The sequence below is a fragment of the Dermacentor albipictus genome, chromosome 7 (genome assembly GCF_038994185.2).
Source record: "Dermacentor albipictus isolate Rhodes 1998 colony chromosome 7, USDA_Dalb.pri_finalv2, whole genome shotgun sequence".
NCBI classification, from domain to species: domain Eukaryota; kingdom Metazoa; phylum Arthropoda; class Arachnida; order Ixodida; family Ixodidae; genus Dermacentor; species Dermacentor albipictus.
The window spans coordinates 56,341,341-56,365,459 of NC_091827.1; the positions used below are offsets into that span (position 1 = coordinate 56,341,341).

The following is a 24,119-nucleotide window of genomic DNA, read 5'->3' on the forward strand; positions in this document are numbered from 1 at the left end:
CACCCAAAGCTCGGAGCATATATGAATTCGGCCCCCCCGTAAGAAGCAGCCAAGGTGGTCGGCAAACACACCACCGCAGTCATTCTCAACAGCAGGACGCCATAACCACGGCACTACCATGGCAGGTCTGCCAATTCCACAGCCATCAAGCTCAAGGTGATGCCATTTGGACTTTGGTCAGCGCCTGCAACATTTTAGTGTGTGATAGACACAGTTTTGGCTGGAGTGAAGTGGCGCAGTTGTCTTGTCTACTTGGATGATGTTTCAGTCTTTGCCACGAATTTCGAAGACCACCTGAGGTGGCTTCAGACAGTACTATAAGTGCAAGGAAAAATACAGCAGGGCAACTTCTCAAAAAACAGGGTCAATCCAAATGAATGAGCCCTACAAGCATGACAGGGCACAGAAGGTACAGAGGATTTTGCTTGAGGAATAATATGGCTTGCTGTGCTCGTTGTATATGTGTGTGCTCTTTAGTCTTCGTGTGTGCCTTGACGTAAATAGCATATTCAGTTTTCGAGATGTCATACCAACTTGCGACATTCCTTGCTCTTCTAAGTGACGACAAGACAAATGATATCAGTCAGCAACCTATATGATGAGAGCTAATCATGACAAAAGGTAAATGATTTCAGATTAAAAAAAAATGAGGACAAAAAGCATCCACGCATAAATTCATATATGTATGAGCAAAAAGAGAAAGAAAAGATATTCTCTTTATATGTCTGGTAGTGCAGTTTTGCATTCTTCAAAATAAACATGACAAAACCCAATGTAAAGATAAATAAAAAGGTTTATGTAAAAAGGGGATGGCAATGGACATAGCAGCATTAAAAAGCAATGCATTAAGTTTGAACCTCTGCCTTTGTATGTTGCTCCAAGCACAGGCACTTTGCTCTCCTTTTTTTACACAAAAATATAAATAAATAAATAAATAAATAAACAGTTGTCTGCAACCCATAAAAAACCTGTAGGCAATGGACTTACACATGATTTCCCTCCTCCTGACACTCATCCCCATTTTGGAGGCTGTATTCTGTAATGAACATATTTTTTTATTCCTTCTGCCCTTCGCTGTTGGCTTGGACACCATCACATCACTGTTATCACTGAGATTGGGCACGTGAGGTCAAGTTAATACTAACTATGGGGTAAACATGGAAAGCAACACATGAGCTATGAAAAACAGTTGTAGCATGTGGAGCTCCAGATTTACTCTGACCAACAGGGAGCTCTTTAACGTGCACACAAATCACAGTAAACAAGCGTTCTTGAATTTCTCCTCCATTGGAATGCAACTGTCTCAGCTGGGAATCGAACCTGCAACCTCACACTCAGCAGTACAACCCCATAGCCACTGATCGAGTCACAGCGATGGGTCTCTTGGCATGATGGTTAAGAAAAGAATGGAAAACGACACGGTTCATTGCACAATATGACCCCTGGTCACCCACAGAGCCCGCCTAGTCAAAGTCAGGAAGTTCCTTTGCCCTTTCTTCTTCCTGGCGCCTCTTGCGGAGTTCCGCCAATTCCTGAAATGGCAGCACACAATACAATCCCATATGAGAGCCCAAGAAAGGAATCGAATAAAGGATGAGCAAAACAGCTATCTGAAGACGATATTATTATATTATTATCTTTAGCAAACATAAAGCAGGTAAGAAATTTATTTTTCTGCGCTGTGTCCTTCAACATGATAAAAGCGTACAGTTAGCCAGTATTGTGTTCACAGGAACAGGGAAAGCACATAAGGATCACAGGGCAAACTACAGACAACTGCGGCTGATGTTGGAGTACGTTGGCTGTTCACTATGCTAAAGCAGTGCTATGAACAAGGAGACAAGAAAGTGACATGACAGCGACTGCTCAAAGCGTGTAAATAAATTTGCATTTTGCAAGAAGAGAGGAGTTGTCACTGCCTCAGAGGTGAGCAGTGACTCGGAATACTACAGTAACAGAGTTGCTAGATGGGCTAGTTGGTATGGATGAATTGATACAAACTGCACAACAAGACTGGACACGAGGAAAGAAGGGGACAGACCAGCACAATAATTCTACAGACCGTAAAGAGACGTACAGTCGCGATCAATTTGAAGGTGATCGCTCGAGCGGCGACCAAAACTAGGAGCAGCGCCACGTTACGTCATTAACGTCGGTCGAGAGGGAAAAATCAGACAGCCCCCTCTCTCTCTTTTGGTGTTCCCTGAAAAGCTGTCACTCCCATCACCGTTCACGGCATAACCTGCGAATTCATTTCGAGTGTGTTATGAGCTTTTGCACAGAGGCGTCATTGTTAGCCAAGATAAGCATGAGGAAGCGACACACACAGATCATTGCCATGAAAGGGAAACAAACACAAAAATGTGGCGAGTTGGTCTTGGGGGTGATGGTTGCAGCCTGGAAGAGCATAATAGGGGAAGAAGGCAGCGCAATTTTAACTTCGCAGTTCCGAAATCGGCCACTATGCTGCTTGGAAAGCCCGCCAGTCGATGCTTGCACGATCACCTTCAAATTGATCGCAACTGTACATGCAAGGTTATGCCTGGCCTTCTCCTACAAAACCATTAGTAAAATTAGGTTCATGCATGCAAATGTACAGCAAAAACTCTACCGAACAAATTTGTCATAAAGCAGTCAACACCTCTGCCAAATTAGTTCCCACTAGTTAATTGAATTTTCAAAAATATTTCCAAAGACACTATTCCAGCATGTTTTTTCTCTTTCTTTCCTTTTTTTTCTTCTTTTGCAAGCAGTACGCTGGTGCATGTTTAATTTGCTGTGAAGATCTTTTCTAAGTCACATTAGGTTTTGTAAAAGCTGCATTGTTCCGGTACTGCGTTGCTCAGGGAAGCAAAGAATTAAGCCTATATACCAGCCAGAAGCCACATCTGAATTAAAAAGAATGTAGGAGCACAAATAAAATTTTCGAAGTTCTTTGGATTAACTTAACTTATACCTTACCCAAGCTTGCATTTTCGGGTTCTATTTGTTGTACAGTAATGAAGCATCACTATCGCAACACCAAATTGAACTACAGTAGAAACTTGTTCATATGTTCTAGAAAAAAAAATGCGAGACACGCAAGTACTAACTGGGAAAATGTGTGATCCCAAGTGAGTAAAACATTTGGCAGACTCAATTGTAGTGGATTTAGTTCTTCATAATGCGAAGTGTTGCACACGAATTGTTGCAGCACAAGATACTACCAGCACGCGCGGAGCTTGCAGAGCCAGCGACGCACGTCGGTTTCCTATTGTGTAGTGTTTTGAAACAAGGGGAAACTGAAATGGAATTCAACTGATTATCTATGCCGGGGTATTAAGCCGCCAGAGCGAAACATGACGCTTATATCTCGCGATCTGCAGCAGAGAACACATCAACGCATTTGGGTTATCGCCTATCAAAAGCATGCAGCATGCTTCCAATGGCACTACCACAAGCACCGTGAAACAGATAAAGATGCTTATCGCATAGCTGTGAACACAATGTGTGTCAACCCATGAGGATATTCGCTGGTACTGCAAGAGGAAACAGAGCATGCTGGCATTTTCATGTGCAAGTGCTATGGCCAAGCAGCCGTAATCGGCCCTTACCAATCTCGATTGTGTGCGCCTCGCGCCTTTTCAAGTTCACATGGGATCTAGCGGCCGAAAAACATATCCTGTGATTGCAGTTTGGTGATGTACTGAATGTTGGTGTCGAAAGACCGTGTTTTCCAGGGACATATTAGCCGGTAAAGAAGAACCATGACTGTATTGGGTCATTTTTTCACGTTCTTGATCACGAACATAGGCGCCAGGAAATTGTACAAAATGGGATCATGCCAACGAGGTTCTACTTAGTAGCAAGGAATGCTAAAATAAAGCGAAATTTTGATTGTGGGATTCTTTCCTTTGTTCATGAACAGGCCTTCTTTCCTGTACCGTGTATCCTTTTTGGCACTGCTGCAGTTATGCATTCCGTAGATCAACATCACTGATTAGCGGTTGCTCCAATCAATTACTACATTTAATCACAAGTTGACTGCACACACAAGAACACTTCACAAACTTACAGCTTCCTTCTGTGCTTTCATGACGTCAATGTCCTTTTCCTTGAACTTTGGGTCACGGCCGGGGTCTTCTGGAATTGTCATTTTCTGTTCCTGTAAAAAAAAGCGAGAGTGAAGGAAGTAAATTTTAGTCAACAGCAGGGTGCATGCACTGTCTTAATTCATGCATGACACATACACAGCTATTGCTAGCACTTTTATCCTTAGTTGATGGAAAAAATTTGCAGGACGCTTAAATGGCCTCTTGCGTGAGCCAAACATGCGCAGAAGCGAGCGTCATCTGGATGGTGCTGCAAGGAATCGGGCACGCCACTCTACAAATGGCAGAAATGCTGAAAAAGGGGCTTGTGTTTGAGTTTCCACGTAACAGAATTATGTTTTCTTGGATATTCAAATTACAATCCAACGCTACCATGTCTGTAGGTTGTGTGTAAGTCATACCTAACGGCTTTTCTGATGCCTTTTACTTTGAGAAATTCAATTAGTTCAGTTAAGCCTCTGCACTACACAGAGGGCCTGTGTGGTTGGGTACGCGTGGTCCGGAATGATTTTTCGCTCGCGAGACGGTCGACACGGGACATGGGACGCTGACCTCGGATTTTCTGCTACACGGGGACCTTAGGGCTATAGCGTTAACAAATCTTCTTCATGGCAAAGAGCATCCAGTAGATTATTTGGGGGCAATGACTATTAAAGGGGTGGAGACATCAAAATTTTCGTTCATGCGTTTGTTGATTCAAACGTTGCGTCATGCTTCAGGGAGCACGATACACACAGCGGGATCCATATATATCCGATAAATAATTTAATAATAGCATTATTATACCGAGCGATTTCGGTTTCGGTTTCTGGGCTCCGGGGGATGCTATGACGTCACAGAGGAGGAAACGCAACATGGCTTGGTCACGTGAGCCACAAAAAATAGTGACGTAAAACTATGCTGCGTCGTCTGCTCGCTCATACGCGTGCTCTGCCAGCAGAGGTCAACTAGCGATTCGAAGTGCATGTCGCGATTATTATAATTATTGCGAAGAGCGACAACAACGGTAAGAAAATATTGCGGCTTGTGAGAGTCGGTGATTCATTCCGAAGCGCCGTAAGCTTTAGCTTCGAAGTGAACCGGAAAAGGCCTAGCCACGATATCGGCGGCGCCGAACGATCAGAGGCGGTGAAGCTGCCGTCGGCGCACAGAGTGACCACTCCTCGGACGCTGATTGGCCGCTTCGCCGTACGGCTGCCGCACAAATAGGTCCCGGGCCCGTGCTCTCTACAGCTAGGAAATCTCGCCGTTCGCGAGCAAAACCGCCGTCGCACGGGGGCCCGCGAACGGCAAACGGCGTGCGGCGAGTTTCCGGGCCGGTACGTGGACGGGCCTTCACATTGAGAAAGGCCAAGCGAAGGAGAGACCGCTCCGAGCTGCCGACTATGCGAGGAGAGAAGCGGACAACACGAACGCCGCATATCCTGGTCCCTTTCGGAGTCGGCCGGCTACTGTTTTACACTCAAACGTGCAAAGGCCCGTAGGCACGGCAACTCGCTGCACGCAGTTTGCCATTCGCGGGCCGCCGTGCGGCGTTCGTGTTGTCCACTTCTCTCCTCCTGTGTCCGTGTCTGCACGCCTTACCCCTTCTTTGCATTAAGAAAGGATTTCTATATGCCTGTAGCTCGGTCATAGTGGAGGCTATGCTCGGTCGCTTGGCTCAGCAGGCTCCGTAATCGGCATTTCATCGCTACTCATCATACGTCACGTTTTTGTGCTGGTGTGCTATGACGTCAATATTTTCGTTCCTCCTCTGTGACGTAGTAGCTGCCGCGCTAGCGATGGGTCTCGACTACGAGAAGGAGTTTTTAATGACTTTTTGGAGCTGAATTAAAATTATTTTGAAATGTTTGCAGCGTCTGATACCTCGTTCTGGGTGTCCTTGCATACGGAAGCAGCCTACAACATGCTTTTTATAGCCTCGAAATTTGGTGTCCCAACCCCTTTAAACACACAAATATACTTCACTTTATGAACCATCTTTGCAATGAAAGCAAATGAAACAGGGCGCAGTACACGTTTGTGTTGGAGAAATACTAAATGTAAAAGTTTAGCGGTGCTAAGTTGATAGGTTCATGTAAAAAAAACAAAGCAAGAAAAGTGCCACTATTGCTGAGAGTGAAAATTTCATAATTCTTTTTAAACATTATGTAAACGTGACAGTGCAGCGGGACCAGCAACTTCGTAAACATGGAACCATGTTCCATTGATGCATACCGTCATGATAGCAACTTGTCCTGGTAATGACTTCAGTTGTGTGTCAACAACTCATGATTAAAATGCAAATTATGTTGCACTTAAAGATGATAGTAGACGCAGCTTGAACACTTCTGTTGACTTTCCTACATAGCTACATTTTTGAAATGCTCTTTCAGCGCCATTAGTTGGTTTGTGGCGTCCACCGTGGGCAAATGACAGATCAGTGGGATGGCACAAGGGTGCTGTGCCTAGATGATGCGCATGTTTCATCTATTCACAAACAACTTCATTTGAGGAATAAGGCATGCTCCCTACATTTGTGATTTCCTCTTGTGGCTAAGTCATCTTTGGCTTCCATACTTATACAAGCCCTTATAAGGATGGAGGGAGCTAAACTCCTTTGTCAATTTTCTTTATGACGAGCAGTACCCTACAGCCAAATGCAGCTGTAGCAAACTTAACCGTTTGTGATGTGTTCATTAGATATGGATTTGTTATCTACAGTGCAGGTAAGAAAGAACGAAGGAATTCATTTACTGAAAACTAAATTAGGCGTAGTAGGCATTGACTGTTCAATAAGCTGCCTAGTTACTGTAGGCATGCGTGAATATATTCAAAACTTTTGAACAACGAAGTAAATGTTGCCTTATTCAAATCAGTCTCCGAAACATTGTCGGTAAGTTTTTCAATATTTGAAGAGCGCCAAATGTGTGCAATCAAGCATAATATTGGAACAAGATGCAATGAATTTCATCCTGGTAACCACACTAGTCTTAAAACGTGAAAAGTTATGCAGTGGAACATGCCGCATCACTCAGAGAGCCAGATTTTTCCACCTGAGCAGCTATTATTTGCTGAGTCCCAAGTATGCGAATAAACTGCTTATTTGCTTCTAAAGCTTCAGTTATGCTTTTAATAAACAATGCTTAATAATATGCAATTTAATGACATCAACTTGCTAACTAGGATGTGAAGATTGTTTTACAGTAACGCAGATAATGGCTGTTCTGTTATTCAAAAAAGTATTTGATACTCGATTTTGTCTCGCAAATTACCATGTATTTGCATAAACCCTAAAAGTGCAAGCTTTGCAGCAACACACATGCAAGCGCTTGGTGCATGCTTCTGAGCATTCTCACAAGCCCACTCAAAACAAAAACGTTACACCCTCCCCCCAATACGCTGCACTCTCTGGATGCAAGTGACGCTAGCACGTGGCAGCAGACACCACGAGTTAGATATGGACATTGTCCAGTTCATTATCAGTGAGCTATTCTACATGAGTATCGGTCAGTAAGTTTCACACGTTCAATATACAGACTAATTCGCTTTATCCCAGTTTGTTATGTCCAGGTTCGACTGTATTAGAAGCGCCACTTTCTTTTTTCACCTTGTTTATCAAACATGACTAAGGCAGGACAATTGATTGATTAACCTTATGATTTATCAATTCATGCTCTACTCGCTATTAGCACATTTGACTGTGATCTATTGCTTCCGGTCACATGAGCAAACTCAGGCAAGTACATATGCGCACCGATGTCTTCACTTTCCTTGCTCAACAGCAAGCAAAGTAACGACATATTGATCTACAATGTTCCAATTAGACGGCACCTGCGTGTTTCTCAAGACAAAAGTCACTTCGAGCCAATGGAGGGACAATCCAGGCTCGGCTGCAACATCTAGTGCATGAGCATTAAACGAAGTGCGCTGAAAATGCATCAAGGAAGTTTGTGCATCCCACGATGCAACCGCTAGAGAACATAAACAAGTTTCTTTTCCTTCACAGCTGGACTTACAATTTATTTGTGTGTCTATTTATCACCTCAAAGCCCTCTAGTTAAGAGGTACAACATGAGGGGGTTTTCGATTTTGATATGCTTGACACATCTATTCACGCAAAGTGTTGTAATATTAATGGCAACGTTTGCTTTTGCTTAAATGCTCATGCACTTGAGAGGAAGCCTTCGCGCAGGAGCTCTTACCTAAATACATGAGCATGAACAGATTGTTTGACTTGGCATCGACTGCACTGAATTTGAACCAGAGCAGAAAAAAAATTACATCAGGGAGGAACACCTCTGGCACATCAACCCTTGCATCATATGCAACAGGTATCTAAGAAATAAATCCTAGTTTCTTCCTAGCCTTCATCACAATGCACAAGCCATGGCTGGGAATCAAACACCGTGACCTCATGCAGAGCAACAAAATGTCATAGTCGCTGAGGCACCACAGAAGGTAGCTTATAAGCCCAATACAATGTGCTTCGTACTTGAAGCAGTACTATGCAAGTCACCATTTGAAGCGCACGCACAACGCACTTTGTAGAGTATGCACCATTCTAAATGATCACATTTTTCAGGTGAAGGTGCACTTAATTGTGTGTAGCACGTCTGGTTAGAACTCCTCTAAATATATAGTTGTACATGGATGCTGAGAGAAAATTTATTTGTACTCATACTGCCTTCACTTCATAAACTTTTGCCATGCACTCGTACATTACAGGCAACGTTGTGATAACTGAGAAAGTTACACTTATGACACAAGTATTACTGTGAGAGTGTCATTAATGACGAGAGTAATAAGAAAACAAACGTTCAAGCACAGTTTACACTAGGTGAGATTATGTACGTGCTCATACTTACCACTTGTGGGAAGATCTCTGTAAATGCCTTCTTCACTACAGCGTAGCAGCTGCAAAATGACATGATGCAGCATCTTCAAACAAAGGCAAAACACGTTTCTGCATGCACTATTAATACATTTGAGAGGTAAATGAAGAATGTTGTGTGATTTCCACAAAGATGACACCATCTTTCACAGCTCTACGATAGTCATGAAACAAATTTCTGTACAATATTTCTGGGGACAGACTGGGAAAGATATGTTTGAGGATTATACTTTGAGGGTGAAGCTTATGACGGTACCCATGTAAGATGTTTTTCTGTGGTTTCCTTTTACTTTGTACATGTGGCAATACACAATTTTTCAGTCTACCCATTTTCTCTCTCGTTTAATTGCACTTTTAGTTTATTATCAGTGTACTCTTTCTCATTCAGTTTACTGGAATGTTACTATAGCAATGCAGAATTTCATGTACACTTTTCCCCAAAAATGCACCACTGTGATTCGATTGTCATTATGTTCTAATTTTCAAGGTTTCTTTTTTTCCTTTATAATATTGTACCTAGAAATTCACATTTTCACAAGCCCTCTGCTGTATGAGACTATACTATAAAGCTTACAGTATTTGAAAAATAAATAAATGATAGATACACGTCATGAGACCACTGGGAGTTTCCTCAAAGTGCATGGCAAGAGTCATTGCTTCAACAATGACGACATCAAAGAGCAACATTGCAATTACTTCCACAGCCAGAGCTGACTAAAACTAGAGTCATATTATAAGTTTATTTTTTTCTCATTACGAAACTTCTATGGGAAAGCATCATACGCCACCCAAAGTGGCCGCGACATGATGCAGCGTCAGTTACAAGGCACGCAGCCAATGGCTGGGGAAGGTTAACTTGAATGCGTATTCCAGCGAGTTGTGTAACCTTCCCTGCTGCAGTGTTGCAGGAGAATGCAAGAGTGCTGCATTCATGTGAACACCACCAGCCACACTGTGCTTTAATATAAGAACTGCTGAAAGCACACCAAATGCGAACAAAATCAGGTAATTACTATTACAGTGGCCAAAGACATGAGCACTGTGAATGGTGCTTTAACCAAGGCAGTTATCACCTGACAGTGAAAGATTCCCCAACACTACAATCATGCAACAGTTATTAATGAAATAAATAAAACACACGCATTTATTTTCCTTCTAGCAGTTATTAATTTAGACAAATTGTACAGCTGGTGGCGTACACAAGAATTAAACTTTTTTTTTTCACCCTTCTGCAGCACTGCAATAGGAAAGGTCACACACCTCACTGGAAGGCGCATGCATGTTAACCTTCCGATGCTACGCCATATCACGGCTAGGTGGCATATGAAACTTTCACTGAGAAGTTTCACGAAACAGATAAAAAAAATCCTATCAATGAACTTCGCTAAATTACCAAACTCATCTACTTTGGCAGGAACGAAAACTGCAATGGCCCAAGTTTCAACTAGGCAGTTAAGCTTTTAACAAACTGTGAATTTGTACATGTTGGAAATTCCCTCAAAGCGTGCTTGTCTTTGCGGAGCTGCGAGTTCCTGTCTAGACGGGAACACACGAGTGCATTGTCAAAATGCTGAAGAGCATGTTGGTGCATGTTTGAGAGCACTGACAAATGTGCTGCGTGCAAGATGAGATTTGTGGTATGACAAAGGGTGGGCATTCATTCAGCAGAAATGCCTGGTCTATTCTTGCTTCTACGCTTTTGAGCATATTGTGCTCTTTTTACGGTGAAGCTGTCAAGGAGAGTTCTGCAACAGTTTTCATGCGGCAGCATGGTCGACATCAAATGTGAGTGCAATGCTACATGAGTTGGGAGCCCCAAATTTGCTTTGAAACTTAATAACCAATTACTATAAAATAAAAGTTACCTCACAGACTAGTATGTCATTCCAAGAGGCAACTTATATGTTCTTTTTTTTTTACCAGTAATCTGTAACTTTCGTTTGTCACATCACGTTATGCCAGCTCCACACTGTAGGTCAGTCAGGAGTTCGTAGTGCTACAGCTGTGAATGAAGATGCCATGGGGGCATCTGCCGTGACAGCCTGCATGGAAGCTGTCATTAAGAACAGCCAGGCACCTTACGCTGCTGCTGCTGCATTCATGCGAAGCCCTGAGACAGTAAACAGACCCCTAGTATTTCCAAAGGGTGTCCCAACTTGCTTAAACAGCTTCGCTGTCTTTTGATGTCTCAGTTGTCAGACGGGCATACATATGTGAAAGATTTGTTTTTACCTCAAGATAAATAAGAAATGCTTCTGCGAGGAACCCCAACTATGATTTTTAACAACATAAGCAATATAGATAGGCCCTTCACTAACCCCCGTATTTTCGAACAAACCTCGACTAGAAGCTCTTCCTCCAATCTATGGATGGATGGATGGGATGGATGTTATGAGCGTCTTGTTTGGTGGGTTGCACCACCGAGCTCTTGCTATTATACTGCCTAATGTCCTACCTACGTTAAACAGCAAAAAAGAACAAAAAAAAAACACACTATAAACTACCACACCCAAATTTTCTGATCCCCTATTGCGAACTGTGCTTTTGTACGTCTCCGTTTTTTGTTGTTTCCGTACTTTTCTTCCGCCAATCTTCCAATCGCCTCTTCCTAATCTCTATTGCAGACATGTTTACTTTTCCCCTGCTCTCGCTGAACCTAAGGGCTTCAAGGAGGCCAGTGGTGCCTAAATCAACCACTGGGTGGACGTCTTCACATTCTAATAAAACATGCTCCATAGTTTCCCTAGCTTTACCGCAGCAAGCACATGCTTCTTCTTCCTTCTTATATCTCGCTTTATAGGTGCGCGTTCTAAGGCATCCCGATCTCGCTTCGAAAAGTAATGAGCTTCCCTTTGAGTTATCATAAATTATGCTCTACTTGCTGTGCTCCACCGAGTAGACCACAGCGCCATCCCTTAGCTGAAGAAGGCACTACTCTTCTCAAGAATTGCCGTGGTAAATCAATGAAGTGTGATGACCCCTTCTGTTGAAGGGTGGCGCTGCCATCAACTTTGTTGAGCCGAGGTGGAGTGTTGAGTGGAGGGGCATCCTAGAATACAGGGGTGAGAGCTGCTCACAAATTCGTGTGCCAGACAATTACAAAAAAAAAGCGACAATACAGCTACTGTACATGTACTCACTTTGAAACCTGAGTTGAGCTGGCTGGTGTGGAACCGTCTAGAGACAAAGGAAGGCATCGGAGTGTTGTGAACAAATTAGGGCTTAAAAAATATGGTACAGATGAGCCTCGATATAACTAACACGGACATAATCAATTATCGGATATAACAAGGTAAATCTGAGATCGGAGATGTAAGAAAGGCATCTTCGTGTTAGATGCGATTTCATTACAATGACGTTTGACGGCATCTGCAAGCATCAGTGCATTTAGCGTGGCAAAAGAACTCTGAACCACATTACACAAACAGTGGCAACTTAGTTCAGATTTAGATACTGCTCAAAGAAAAAGAGATTGTTCAACCAAATTGGCATACTAGTACACAGTGTACAGCACTGTGATGGGCATTGCAGTTGCACGTACATTCCTGTATGCATGTGCGTGTGCGTGTGTGTGGGAGTGAATGCGCGCACGAGTCACTGCAGTGGGAGCGTTGTAGGCATGATTACTGGTTCTTGTTAATAATTTATTTACTAATTAGTATTTCTAGTTATGTCCACTTTTCACTTAGGCCCCCAAATTTTTTTTACATCAATTTTATCACAGCTTTCCTCTCCGCTATATATAATTTTACCCTGTAGCCTTCCCACGACCGCAGGACAGTTGAGGTGTCCACTTGCAAGTGAAGCAGTTATAACGCCCATGATCCTTCATTTCATTCCTCCCTCTTGTCCTTTTTAATAAAATAAGCTATACTACTTTTGTTGACTTTTTAAAAGACTGCTTGCAAGCTGTTCACTCCCACCAAAGCAATGCACTTGAAATTTATACTCACCAATCTTCTCAAAGGAATCTTCCCCAAACGTAATGTGCAGGGGCTTGTTATAATCCGTATGTGATGCCTTACTGAAAAGAGTGGCAAATTATTGAAAACAAATTAGAAATAAAGCAGAGAAAAATATTTCCTCCAGATCAACCTGCAGGATTTGCCTTCTGAAGCAACGCAGTGCCGTAGGGTGCAACGGCACCAAGGGTCAATGTTGGCGAGAAGGACCGACTTAATTGATAGTACATCACTTATAGTAAGTAAAGTGCGCTAAACATAAATGATGGATAGCATGAATAGTATGCAGTTGCAAGATCGTGAGTGCCCTCTCTTTTTCACTGTAGTGGTGTCTTTGTTGGTACATCATAAATTTATAAATGTAAAATGGCAAGCTTAGGAGTGTGCGTAACAAAAAGGATAGAGAGACGGTGCCCCCATACCATGCAATGTTACACGCTGGTCGAGCACTCCTTCTGAATTCTTCCCTTCATTTGTCTCTCCAACCCTCCTCTTTTTCCGTGAACTTTGAGCAGACGAAATATAAAGTTGCATGTGGCCCCCAAGCCCTTTGGTCTCTACACACCCTACATTTATATTGGCATGTAGTCACACTCCTTCTAATACCCCAGATGCTTAATAAATGCAGTTGAACCATGTTTAACAAAAGTCTGGTGTTCTATAGCCCTCTAAACAAAACATAACAAAATAGTGTGAGAGTGCGTTGTCAAGTTTCAGGATGTTTGGGGAGCTGCGTGAGATGCATTTTGTTCAATATGTACTGGTTCATAGCACACCCTCACTCTGAACCCGTCTGGACACAGAAATTGCAGACAACTGGCTGCCCTGACAAGGCCGTGTTGGGACTCTGGAGCCCTTAGTAAAATCTGGAACAGGCTGGCAAAATCCAAGGTGGATGGTAACCCTATGTTGTATGTAAACACATGAACACAGCAGAGTGCATTATCGCCATCACTCCAACGCTGACCGCTACCATCAACAGGGAGCTAGGCATGAGCACACGAGCTCTGGAATGACTGCCTTAGCTTGCAGCCTTGCGAGGGCCAACAGGTTCTCGAACCTCAATAAATACTCGTCGTGTCGCCATGTAATCCTTTCCTTTCATCGGTTACGTGACACTCTACGTCCAACAGATGATGTGGAAGTGTGAGTGCTCACCTGGGGCCAGAGCCGGAACCAAAAGCCAAATATGCCAGGCTCGTCTTGAGCCTCGAGATGAGGGCCTCGTTCTTGGAGCTCGTGAATAGGAGGGATGCCCCGTTGGCGTGAGCTACGTGCCGGAGGTAGCGGCAGGTCACTTTTCTCTTCTCGGGTTCATAGTTCTGGGGCAACGATAATGAACAGCGCACGCACTGTTGTGTCGTATTGGACTGAGTCAAAGGAAGGTATTTCGGGTACCACATGACAACGCTTACGCTAACACTGGTGATTAAATTTATTTCTTACAAACTGCACCACGGAGGAAATGCGTACACGAAAAGAAACTAAAACACAAGCACATGACAGTAAATTTAACCCATGCGCGTTAAAACTGGGAGCCTAGAACGATCGTTCATTGTTGATTTGGGACGTTTTCAGCGTACTTTCCGCTGCTGTGTATAACCACTCCACACTGCATAATGTCGGTTTTTACAACTCCCACCCCTTGCTAAGCGAGACTCGTCATTTTATTTTTGCGCATTGTACAAAATAGGGAGAAATATTCTATTTAGAGCACTTTTTGCAAGCCAGCTTTGCATTCCATTTTATTGTTCACAGTAAGGACATTGCATAAAAAGAAGCACGGCAGATAGTAGCAGAAGCACAAGTTTGACCACACTTAGCAGAAAGGGAGTCCGATGTGCTCTGAGGAACCAAAATACATGCGACACATACCTGAAACACGTCGTACTTGGAGCCGAGAATCAGTAGTGGTACAGGGAATGGTGTCATTGCCTTCTTGTCCTGAAAAGCATGGCGTTGTGTCACTTCAAAAGTTCAGATTTGATCTCGGGAGAGAACAGCACAGCACACAGTCTGAACAAGCAGAACTTTTTCTTGGACTAGTTGGTGCATGTTACTGAAGTACAGAAGTGCCAAACAGATGACACAAGAAAAGACACAGATGAGTGCTTACTCACAACTGATGCTTTATTGACAGAAACACACAATATATGTGCAAATCTGGCAGTGCAACTCACGCGCATTGTCCAAAATCACATGGTAACCAGGCAAAAGGCGATAAAACGATTGTAAAGAATGACGAAACTCGAGTAAAAGATGACGTTCGCGACAACGACACGTGGTGTATAGTGCCAAAGGACCACAAATGATAATGATTACGCTATACACAAAACACCACTACTGTACCCCGGCAGAAACTAAAAGATTAAGATTTTTCCTCAAACACAGGCAGCATTCCAACGTGCTAAGTTGTAACTAAGGGCTTCTAAAAAGAACATTTCACTTTTATACAGCATTTTGGCAGTTCGCTGGCACATTCAATACTGTCTGTCAATACTGTCAATACTGTGTATTCAAGCAATACTGTCTCGACTTCTGTCATGAACAATGCTATCTCTTAGGCAAGGCTTGCACCCACACTCTTTGCAATGGATGGCCATACAGGAACCAGTCCCTTTTCCCTGTGAGTGTTCTTGTTCTTTTAGCCTCTCATTTAAACATCGCCCCGTTTGAACAATGTAAACCTTTTTGCATGATAGCGAAATTTGATAAACCACCTCTTCCTTGCAATTGACAAGTGGATCTGTGTGTTGGGTTCCCCAGGTCATGCATTCTGTTTTTTGGTTGTTAATGCGAGTGCACAATGCAGCAGGTTTTGAAGGTGCTGAGAAAACTATCCGGACTTTGATTTTACTCGCGACCTTTTTGAGGTTGTGAGCTACACGGTGAGAGTATGGTATGACTACGGGTCTTCCTGGTTTGTTCTTGCACATTTTTTTTTCCTTTACCTTTTATCTTCCGGAGCAGGGACTCCACTACTGAAGTTAAAACTGATTTTTACAACGTGTGATTTGTGCTGCCAGATTTGCATATATATTGTGTGTTTCTGTCAATAAAGCATCAGTTGTTAGTAAGCGCTCGTCCATGTCTCTTCTTGTGTCGTCTGTTTGGCGCTTTAGTACTTCAGTAACAGTCTTAACAGTGTGCCAAATACACTAAATGCCAGCAAAGTACTGCTTCAACAAAAGCATTTCTTTTTCCAAAATTTCCTACACATATAAGAAAATAAAAATTTCTCAACAGAGATCACCAAATAACTTTCACTCACAACTGTGGCATTTATAACAGTCTTTCGCATGAAAAGATATGCAAAACCTTCGAAGAGAACAAGGCAGCAAAATACACACATAAGAATGAAGCAGAATAGGCTTAAGTTGCACAGCTCAGCTAAGCAAAAAATGAATTGTGGGGCAATAGATTATGGGCTGTCATTGTCTTGAATGACCTCTTGATGCTGCTTGCTACATCTGCTGGGAAGATTCTCTATGTGTACTGCCGTACAGTAAGCAACGAAGAGAAGTTACTTGCAGCATAGCCTCCACGATTGGAACTAGTGCACGTACATCTGAGGCCATGTTGTATGTGGCCTCTCTTCGTTGTCTGCCATACGGTAGCACATACTGCTACTCTTTCAAATACGTACAGTGAGTAATGAAGAAAAGAGTTGCACGCAACATGGCAGGTAAGAAAGCTTGCAACAAGCTACAGAAGCGTAGGGTACATGATACAGGGTGTTTTATCTTTTAATGTTAACCGAATTTTTAAAGATTGCCCATGGCATCTATCCCAATCCTGCTTCTCGAGCTGGGTTACTCTAAAAGGCGGACATTTATTAGAAAATTAAAACGAATACCTTACTAATTACAATGAGTGGGTAATTAATTTTAAGACTACTTGCTTTACGGCAGATATTGTATTCAACAAATTGTAGCCAGTGCGTTCACAAGTCAACTCAGAATGAATCCTGAGGATGACACCAGTTTCAAGATATGCGTTTCCAAAATGTCCAGTTAAATGAAGTGGCATTCTTTTTATTTTTGAGTTTCAATGCTTAAAAAGGTATATTGTTAAAAAAATAAGTGGGGACACAGTAAACTTTTACCGCATATTTGATGCTGCTCATCTGAATACATACTGGTATTACTTGTGAAGTTCGTCCCAGTGGACATGACTTTTTCAATTACTGGTTTCAATTCACAAATTGCTGATATGTGTTCTACAGTAATCAGTGAAATTGTGTTAATTTGTCAATTATGTATTTTTATTCATTGTGCAAATAATGTCTGCCTCTTTGAGTAATCCAGATCAATGACTAGATATGCACTATAATGTCACAGGCAATTTGAAAAAATTCTGCTAATGCTTAAAAAAACACCCTCTGTGTCCAAATAATAAGTGGCCCCATCTAATAATAAAAGAGAGCATGCAGGTATTTGAAGATATAGCGCCATAATGCTTGGCTAGATTATTATTTGTTTTTGTTTTTTTGTTATGAGATGCCTAAGTTCCAATTTGTGTCTACTTAAAAACCTATCTTTCGAGTGCTTCAGTCTTGTTAGCCTTGTGTTTACAGAGCTGGTGCGAGTACTCAAAACAAACAAATGAATCAACATATTAAACTTTATGTTTACAAACAGAAGTGATGAAAACTAAGGCTCCATAAAACATAAAATGAAGTAGAAAAAAAATGAAGGCACAAGTGGCTTACGGGGTGCTCATCTGGTAGCCGAGACAAGGTGGCTTCATGGATTGCTTCGTTTATACTCGCATCATTCTTCAGAGTGGTGTCAAGAACTCTGTCGATTCGGGACTGCAGCGCCTTGAGTAAAGTCTCGAACAGGATGCATAGGACCTCCGGGGCAGACAGGTCTAATACCATGACCACTGACAAAGACCTGTGATTTTGATAAATAACGAGAGAAGAGACAGGAAGCAGCAGTACGACAATCACTCATATCTGTGTAAGTTCATGTGTAGTAAATAGTGCATTCAGGCTGCTAAGGGCTTTAAAAGAGCTACTATGCAAATTATCATGCCTATATAGTATGTCCTAACAACAACAAAAACCTGGAAACGGATGCTTCTAGAAATTAGCTGCAAATGCACTCGGCCAAACTTCTTTTTCAAATCAAATCAATTTTTATTGAACATCTCAGGTGTTGGGAGCGCAGAAAAAAAACAACTAAATTAAGATGGCATGACAGGAGCTGTGATATACCTCCGTCATATACAGCGCAGTGCTTGACATGCATTTGTGAATAGAAACATGAACTAAATCTATTCAAGAAGTGAGTTGCCTTTGCCTTGACAAAAGTCATGCTGGCTTTGAAAAAAAAACTAAGGCTGAGGAATTTCCTTATCTTTACTGCCCATTCTCTACACACCTGCATGACAGAGCAGTTAATGTTTAAAGTCACCAACAACAAATTTCTATGGTAGCCATTTTTTTATGCAATGTAAAGCTTACTAGTCATAGTGTCCAATCCCATAGTGGTAACATTGAAGAAAATGTTGTGGAACATTTTTCATCAGAATCATTTATCTGCAGCTGCAACCATGTTTATGAAGTCGTACGCTGCAGACATGCTGGAAATATTGGTAGGTGAGCAAGACAGTAATCCTACTCCGGCACTGATGGGAAGCAGACAAGTGCAGCCATGGCTGCAAGGAATTAATATTTTGTTTATCAAGCGGATGTTCATGCTATGGTATTTTGTATCTGACGGAGAGACCACAGAACCTGAGGTGCTCACTCACCAACTCGCACGCGTACAGAAGCACTCGTGTGCGTGCCGTCATGCAATGGCAGGCGGCACGGCTCACCATGGTTCTCCAGTCTCACTCGCTGCCACGTAGACAGCACCGCTTGTTAGCGTGAACTTACTTCTTAGATCGTAATACACATACAATAAAGCACATATTCCCTAAAAGTAATTTTAAACAATAGCTATGGTGCCCTTAATAACAGCCAACTTACACACAGTAATATGCGGTCACGTGGCCGGTATCCACCTCTAGAACCAAGGTTTAGCCATAAAGTGGCACAACATGAAATTTTTTATGACCTTCTGTGGCAACTTAGAATTACAATTTCTACTCAAACCCCGAGCAGCACACTCAGTTTTGTCCCAGTAAATTCTGTTCTTCTCATTTTCATCAAAATTCTCATGACACGTTCCGGGCGGTTGTCAGTCCCTTTAACCTCTGTTACCCACATGACAACACAAGAATTATCCACCGCCATCATGTACATAACTGTGTTTCGTACCACACGAAGCAGTGTTAAATGTAGGACAATTGAGACAAAAATCTGTGTTCTCTAGGAGTTTGAATCATTGTGAGCTGATCATACTAGACGATGGAGAACAACTGTCGCAGTGACCAGCATGTCGACTTCAGCACACGGGTTCAACAAGACACCCATCACAATGCATTACTGAAGTTTCTCCATGAAGCAGGGGTCCATAATTTATTAGCTGCTTGTTTAGTACTATCTATGCCTTAAGGCAGTCCCCTTCAATTTAAAAATAAAGAAGGTTGTATGCAGTTAGGTTGGCTGTGAACAGGTCTGTCACAACATGCACGTAAACATGAAATTGTGATCCTCCAAATGGCAAGACTGCAAGCACAACGTAAAGTAGGCGGCTAAGAGCACCTTTAGAACCAACACCTGCCATGAGCTGCCAAAAATGCCCTTAAGAGACACCTGACTCTCTACATAGGCATGCCTCAATACTCACTGCAGCGTTTCCATAGTAATCGGGATTTCTAGCAGGTCTGTGGCAAACGCACCTCCAGCCAGCTCCCACATGTGGCAGATGTCTTTGAGCTGGAAATGAAGCATCCACATCTACTAGGCACTCATGCAGGATGCTCACCACTCATCAGTGAAAAGGCACAGATCCTTCATTTATAAACAAAAAATGCAAAGCGCCTGCCACTGGTGGATCCAGACGCATCCCCTCAAGACAAGTGGCTGACAGTGTTGAGCGCGCAGCGATCCCCCTCTTTTTTACCCCCACTTCCTCATTTTTTTCTGCATGCTTTGATTAGGGCAACATCTTAGAGGGGCCCTGAAGCACTTTTTGGACATAGTAAGAAAATGTTGCCGATCTGTAGAAGAGGCTCCTGTGAACATGTGAGCCAAGTATTGTTGCATTGCACGCAGCAGGAAATTTACAATCTCATGTCAAAAACAGTGAAAAATTGCTTGTTCCCACTTTCGCAATGTCGTCATCACAAGCAGCGAAGCCCACCAACAGCTATTAGCTGATTTTGTGATCACAAGAGCATTCTCAGTTATACGTTTGTTGTTAATTTTGAGGTAGAGAAATGAAATATATATGTATATATATGCCAAAACAAGCCCTCTCGCCGGTGAAACACTCAACTTTTGGGTGCCGCCTTGCCACCTCCCCTGTGTAACTTTCAGCACATCAGTGTAGATGAAAGGAGAGAGAAAGCCGCTTATTGGTGCAATAACTACGTCTAACTCCACTTGAAGGATTTGAAGCATTTTCCAGTAGATTCATGAGGCAACGTCCTTTAATTATGAGGCAATTCTGTCATTAGTTGGAAAAGTGTCTCAGGGCCCCTTTAAAGGCTACCCTGGTGTCCATCCAGGCCACGAGCGAAAAGATAATGGCAAGTCCTTCAGCACATCTTGCAACTCTTCTTGAACATTGTAAGCAATGAGGCTCAGATGTCAAACATTCAGCGCTCTCACGAAAGCCTCCATCAAATGTTATTCCTGTAGAAGCAGCAGCTCACAAACATTCTGTTTCAAAAGGACTACGAATGCTTCCTTTCACCTTCAACCCTTCAATATCCCGCCACTTTTCCTGCTTATTGTAATAATAATAATATTTGGGGTTTTACGTGCCAAAACCACTTTCTGATTATGGGGCACGCCGTAGTGGAGGACTCCGGAAATTTTGACCACCTGGGGTTCTTTAACGTGCACCTAAATCTAAGCACACGGGTGTTTTCGCATTTCGCCCCCATCGAAATGCGGCCGCCGTGGCCGGGATTCGATCCCGCGACCTCGTGATCAGCAGCCCAACACCATAGCCACTGAGCAACCACGGCGGGTCTGCTTATTGTGAAGCACCAATATGCACTTATGGCTTACTGCGTGATGATACGATAAGCAAGATGACATGAGGGACACGAACAAAGAAATCCCATGAAGGATGGTTGGATGTATGGATGGATGTTATGAGCGTCCCCTTTGGAACGGGGTGGTGGGTTGCGTCCCCAAGCTGACTGTTAAGGTGGTGGCGCCACCCAGTGGCGTAGAGCAATACCACTGCACTAATACTATTTGGACACAACTACCTGCAGCTTTTTTAACTGCATTAAGAAGCTTAGGGCAAACAAAGAACCACTTCATGACATATCTGTCGAAGTAGGCAATGGTGGGCACTTATCTCTGTGATGTCCCATACTGTGGGAAGAAAGTTTGCGGAAGACAAGTGAGAGGACTAAATTCGATTGAGGTGGCAAACATGCACACGTTACTGTTGTAGCTACTACTGAGGCTGTGCTGTGGATTGCAGAGAATGTGCGTTTTTTTTTTTTTCACACTAGAAGCAACTAACAAGAAATTTTGAGGCCACATGCGTTATACTTGATTGTATATTTAGCAGGCAATGCTGCAAATGTTAAGCAAGTAGTACGATAATAAACGTCTCACTTGACCTGTGTCGCAGCACAGTTCTTTTTTATCTGTGACACTTTCTACAGTATAGCTACTTCACATATTACAACTACTACCTAAGCATGTAAGGTTACATCAAATCATATAGCATTTGTTAACATTTCTGCTTCCATTACACAATGGACTATCTTGCGGCCATGAACGCAAGCAGCGCACTGCTGCCATTGATTGGAGAAATGTGTCATTGTGCTTGTTTGGTGGCAGATAGGTCCAGATGTGCGATGCCTTTTATGTAATATATCTATATATATATAATATTTTGTGACATAAAAGCATCAGACATCAATTTTATGCCAAATTGCACATTATGTATACCTATATCTTTCTTTCATACAGGACACACCTTTTCTTTTGACTGCAAATGTGAGCAATGAGAGCTCCCTAGCATTCGTAGCATTGCCTGCTATATCTGAAACAGAGTATATAATAACCTGCATACTGGTCTCTATTCACAGATGTGTGAATACAAAGTACTGGTGCACCGTGCAACACCTGTTCCCTGTTTTACTTGTGTCATATCACATTTTGTCGATTGGGCAAGGCTGTGCACATTTCCACAATGTATTATGTGGCTATAATTGCGCAAGTCACATAGAAACCATACCACACCAGCACCATGTGACCGTCGCCCAAACATGTACTCGAGAGCTAGCGATGGCTTGGGTGTGTCTGTCTTGTCCAAGAAACGGTGCAGAAGTGTTGTCTTCCCCTGGATTATATGACACGAAGAAAAAAACTAAGGACATATGGATAAGACACAGCGAAAGGATTGCACAAAAAAAAATGCAGGATGCAAGTATTTCTGTCACCAAATGCTAAAGTAAGTGCGATACATCTAAAAGAAGGGTGATGATAACACCACTGGCTGCAATGTAAAGACACTGTAAAAAATAATTGGGTCCTATGTTGTCCCCATACAGTAATAATCAGCTATGTTTCATGCACTCCCTTTCCTTAATGCTGCGCACCCAGTGCTTTCAGGTCCCAAATGGCATGCACACATCAGCATGACATAGCTTTCTTAATGGGAAAGTAGAAAATTCAGTGTGTTAAATAAACAAAGTGTACACAAGGTTAATAACAAACACGTTGTTGATTGAGGGACAAGATATGTCCCAAAGGGTGTAAAGTTGGACTGTACATTATGATCATGCTAATATACTTTGGAATACACGTCATTAGGAATGTGCAAGTTCTGCTTGAGAGAACAGCTTTTTCTATTTCTTGGGCCCCGCTCCAGATATCAAGTGGAAACAATCTATATACGAATGTTGAAAACAAGGTGCTTTTCCTAACACTGTGAGTACCTTTAACACATTTGCGTTATGTACAATGAACAGCACAATGTGCGCTTGTCTCATTTCTTCAATTTACATGGATAAATATTTTGCCACAGCAGTGTAGCAATAGGTTTTATTGCAGGACTCAATTGCTTTATTGTACAGTATGTGATATTCTGTGACGTTACCAATATGCTTTTTGTTTTTCTCTAGTTTTCATAACTCTTTTTCAATGCTATACAGCTCATGTAATTTAACATATGTGAAAAGAAAGAAACAGTAAATTTTGCATGCACGTGAAACCTAGCAATTATATAAGCAATTACATAAGTACGAAAAAAAAAATACTTACACTCTGCTTATTGCCAACTACAAGAAGTGTGGTCTCAATATTCTTTGAGGTGCCTGCACATTATTAGAAACGCACAAGCAATTTAATGTCACTCTTGAATTGCCCACTTCTACAAGAGGTGCATTTTACAGACATCTCTGCCTTTCTGTAAATAAATCTATATTTCTCTAACGTGCATAACGGGAAGAGTACGGAGCAAAATAAATCTTGGAAGTTTGTATGTTACGTGTGCGCGCCACATATGTGCTTAGAATGACAAAAAAAAGTGAGTGTGAAAGAAGTTTGAACAACCTAAGTTACAGTGAGATACACCAACAGTTACCATTTTTCTCGGCCTCCTTACTGAGTCGCACGGCAGCATCCCAAATGGTTTCCCTGAAAACAATTTTCATGTATCAATAAACGCACTACAATAACCCGATCGCACGTGAGCAAATGGAGAGCCGAGTTGATATTCCTGCAATGATGCACACGGCAGGAGTACCGCAACCGGTAAAGAAAACATCAACACGCGGTAAACAAGATAGAGTCGGCGAAGCGGGGTCAGGTGTTTCTCCGGACCGCGACTTATAAAGGCAATGGAGCGGCCGCCCGGCCGCACACTAGCCTTCTCCGTCAGCTAAAAATAAATCTTCCGCGGTTACGCAACGGCGCGAAGATGTAACGACGACTTACGTCGGCATGTCAAAAGCCTCGGTTAACGGAGTTCAACGCCTCTCGAGCGTTCACGACAGAGGAGAAATGTGTGCGTTCGCAAGACGCGCAACTCTTGTCAAGCACAGGGCACGCGAACCACCACGCCGCGGCTTCAGCGGTCGCCATGGCGACAAACAAGACAG

At 42.6% G+C, this 24,119-nt stretch overlaps 1 protein-coding gene across 3 annotated transcripts; it reads right to left on the reverse strand.

Annotated features, from left to right (window-relative positions):
• Positions 1-915: 915 nt before the first annotated feature.
• On the reverse strand, positions 916-24,098 carry LOC135906774 (cytoplasmic dynein 2 light intermediate chain 1). 3 transcript variants are annotated; one of them, XM_065438358.1, is made up of 13 exons: positions 23,956-24,098; positions 23,603-23,655; positions 23,281-23,333; positions 22,253-22,357; positions 19,670-19,758; positions 17,638-17,824; positions 14,802-14,870; positions 14,085-14,248; positions 12,918-12,988; positions 12,105-12,141; positions 8,939-8,987; positions 4,055-4,144; positions 916-1,532 (listed from the first exon to the last, which is right to left on the reverse strand). In XM_065438358.1, the coding sequence occupies exons 1-13, from the start codon at positions 23,961-23,963 to the stop codon at positions 1,464-1,466; spliced, it is 1,044 nt and encodes a 347-aa protein (XP_065294430.1). In that variant the 5' UTR covers positions 23,964-24,098; the 3' UTR covers positions 916-1,463. The 3 variants fall into 3 exon arrangements, with proteins under 3 accessions (XP_065294430.1, XP_065294431.1, XP_065294432.1); XM_065438359.1 differs by lacking the exon at positions 23,281-23,333 and having other exon boundaries at positions 23,956-24,094; XM_065438360.1 differs by lacking the exons at positions 916-1,532; positions 4,055-4,144; positions 8,939-8,987 and adding an exon at positions 11,890-12,013.
• Between the last annotated feature and the right edge of the window lie 21 nt (positions 24,099-24,119).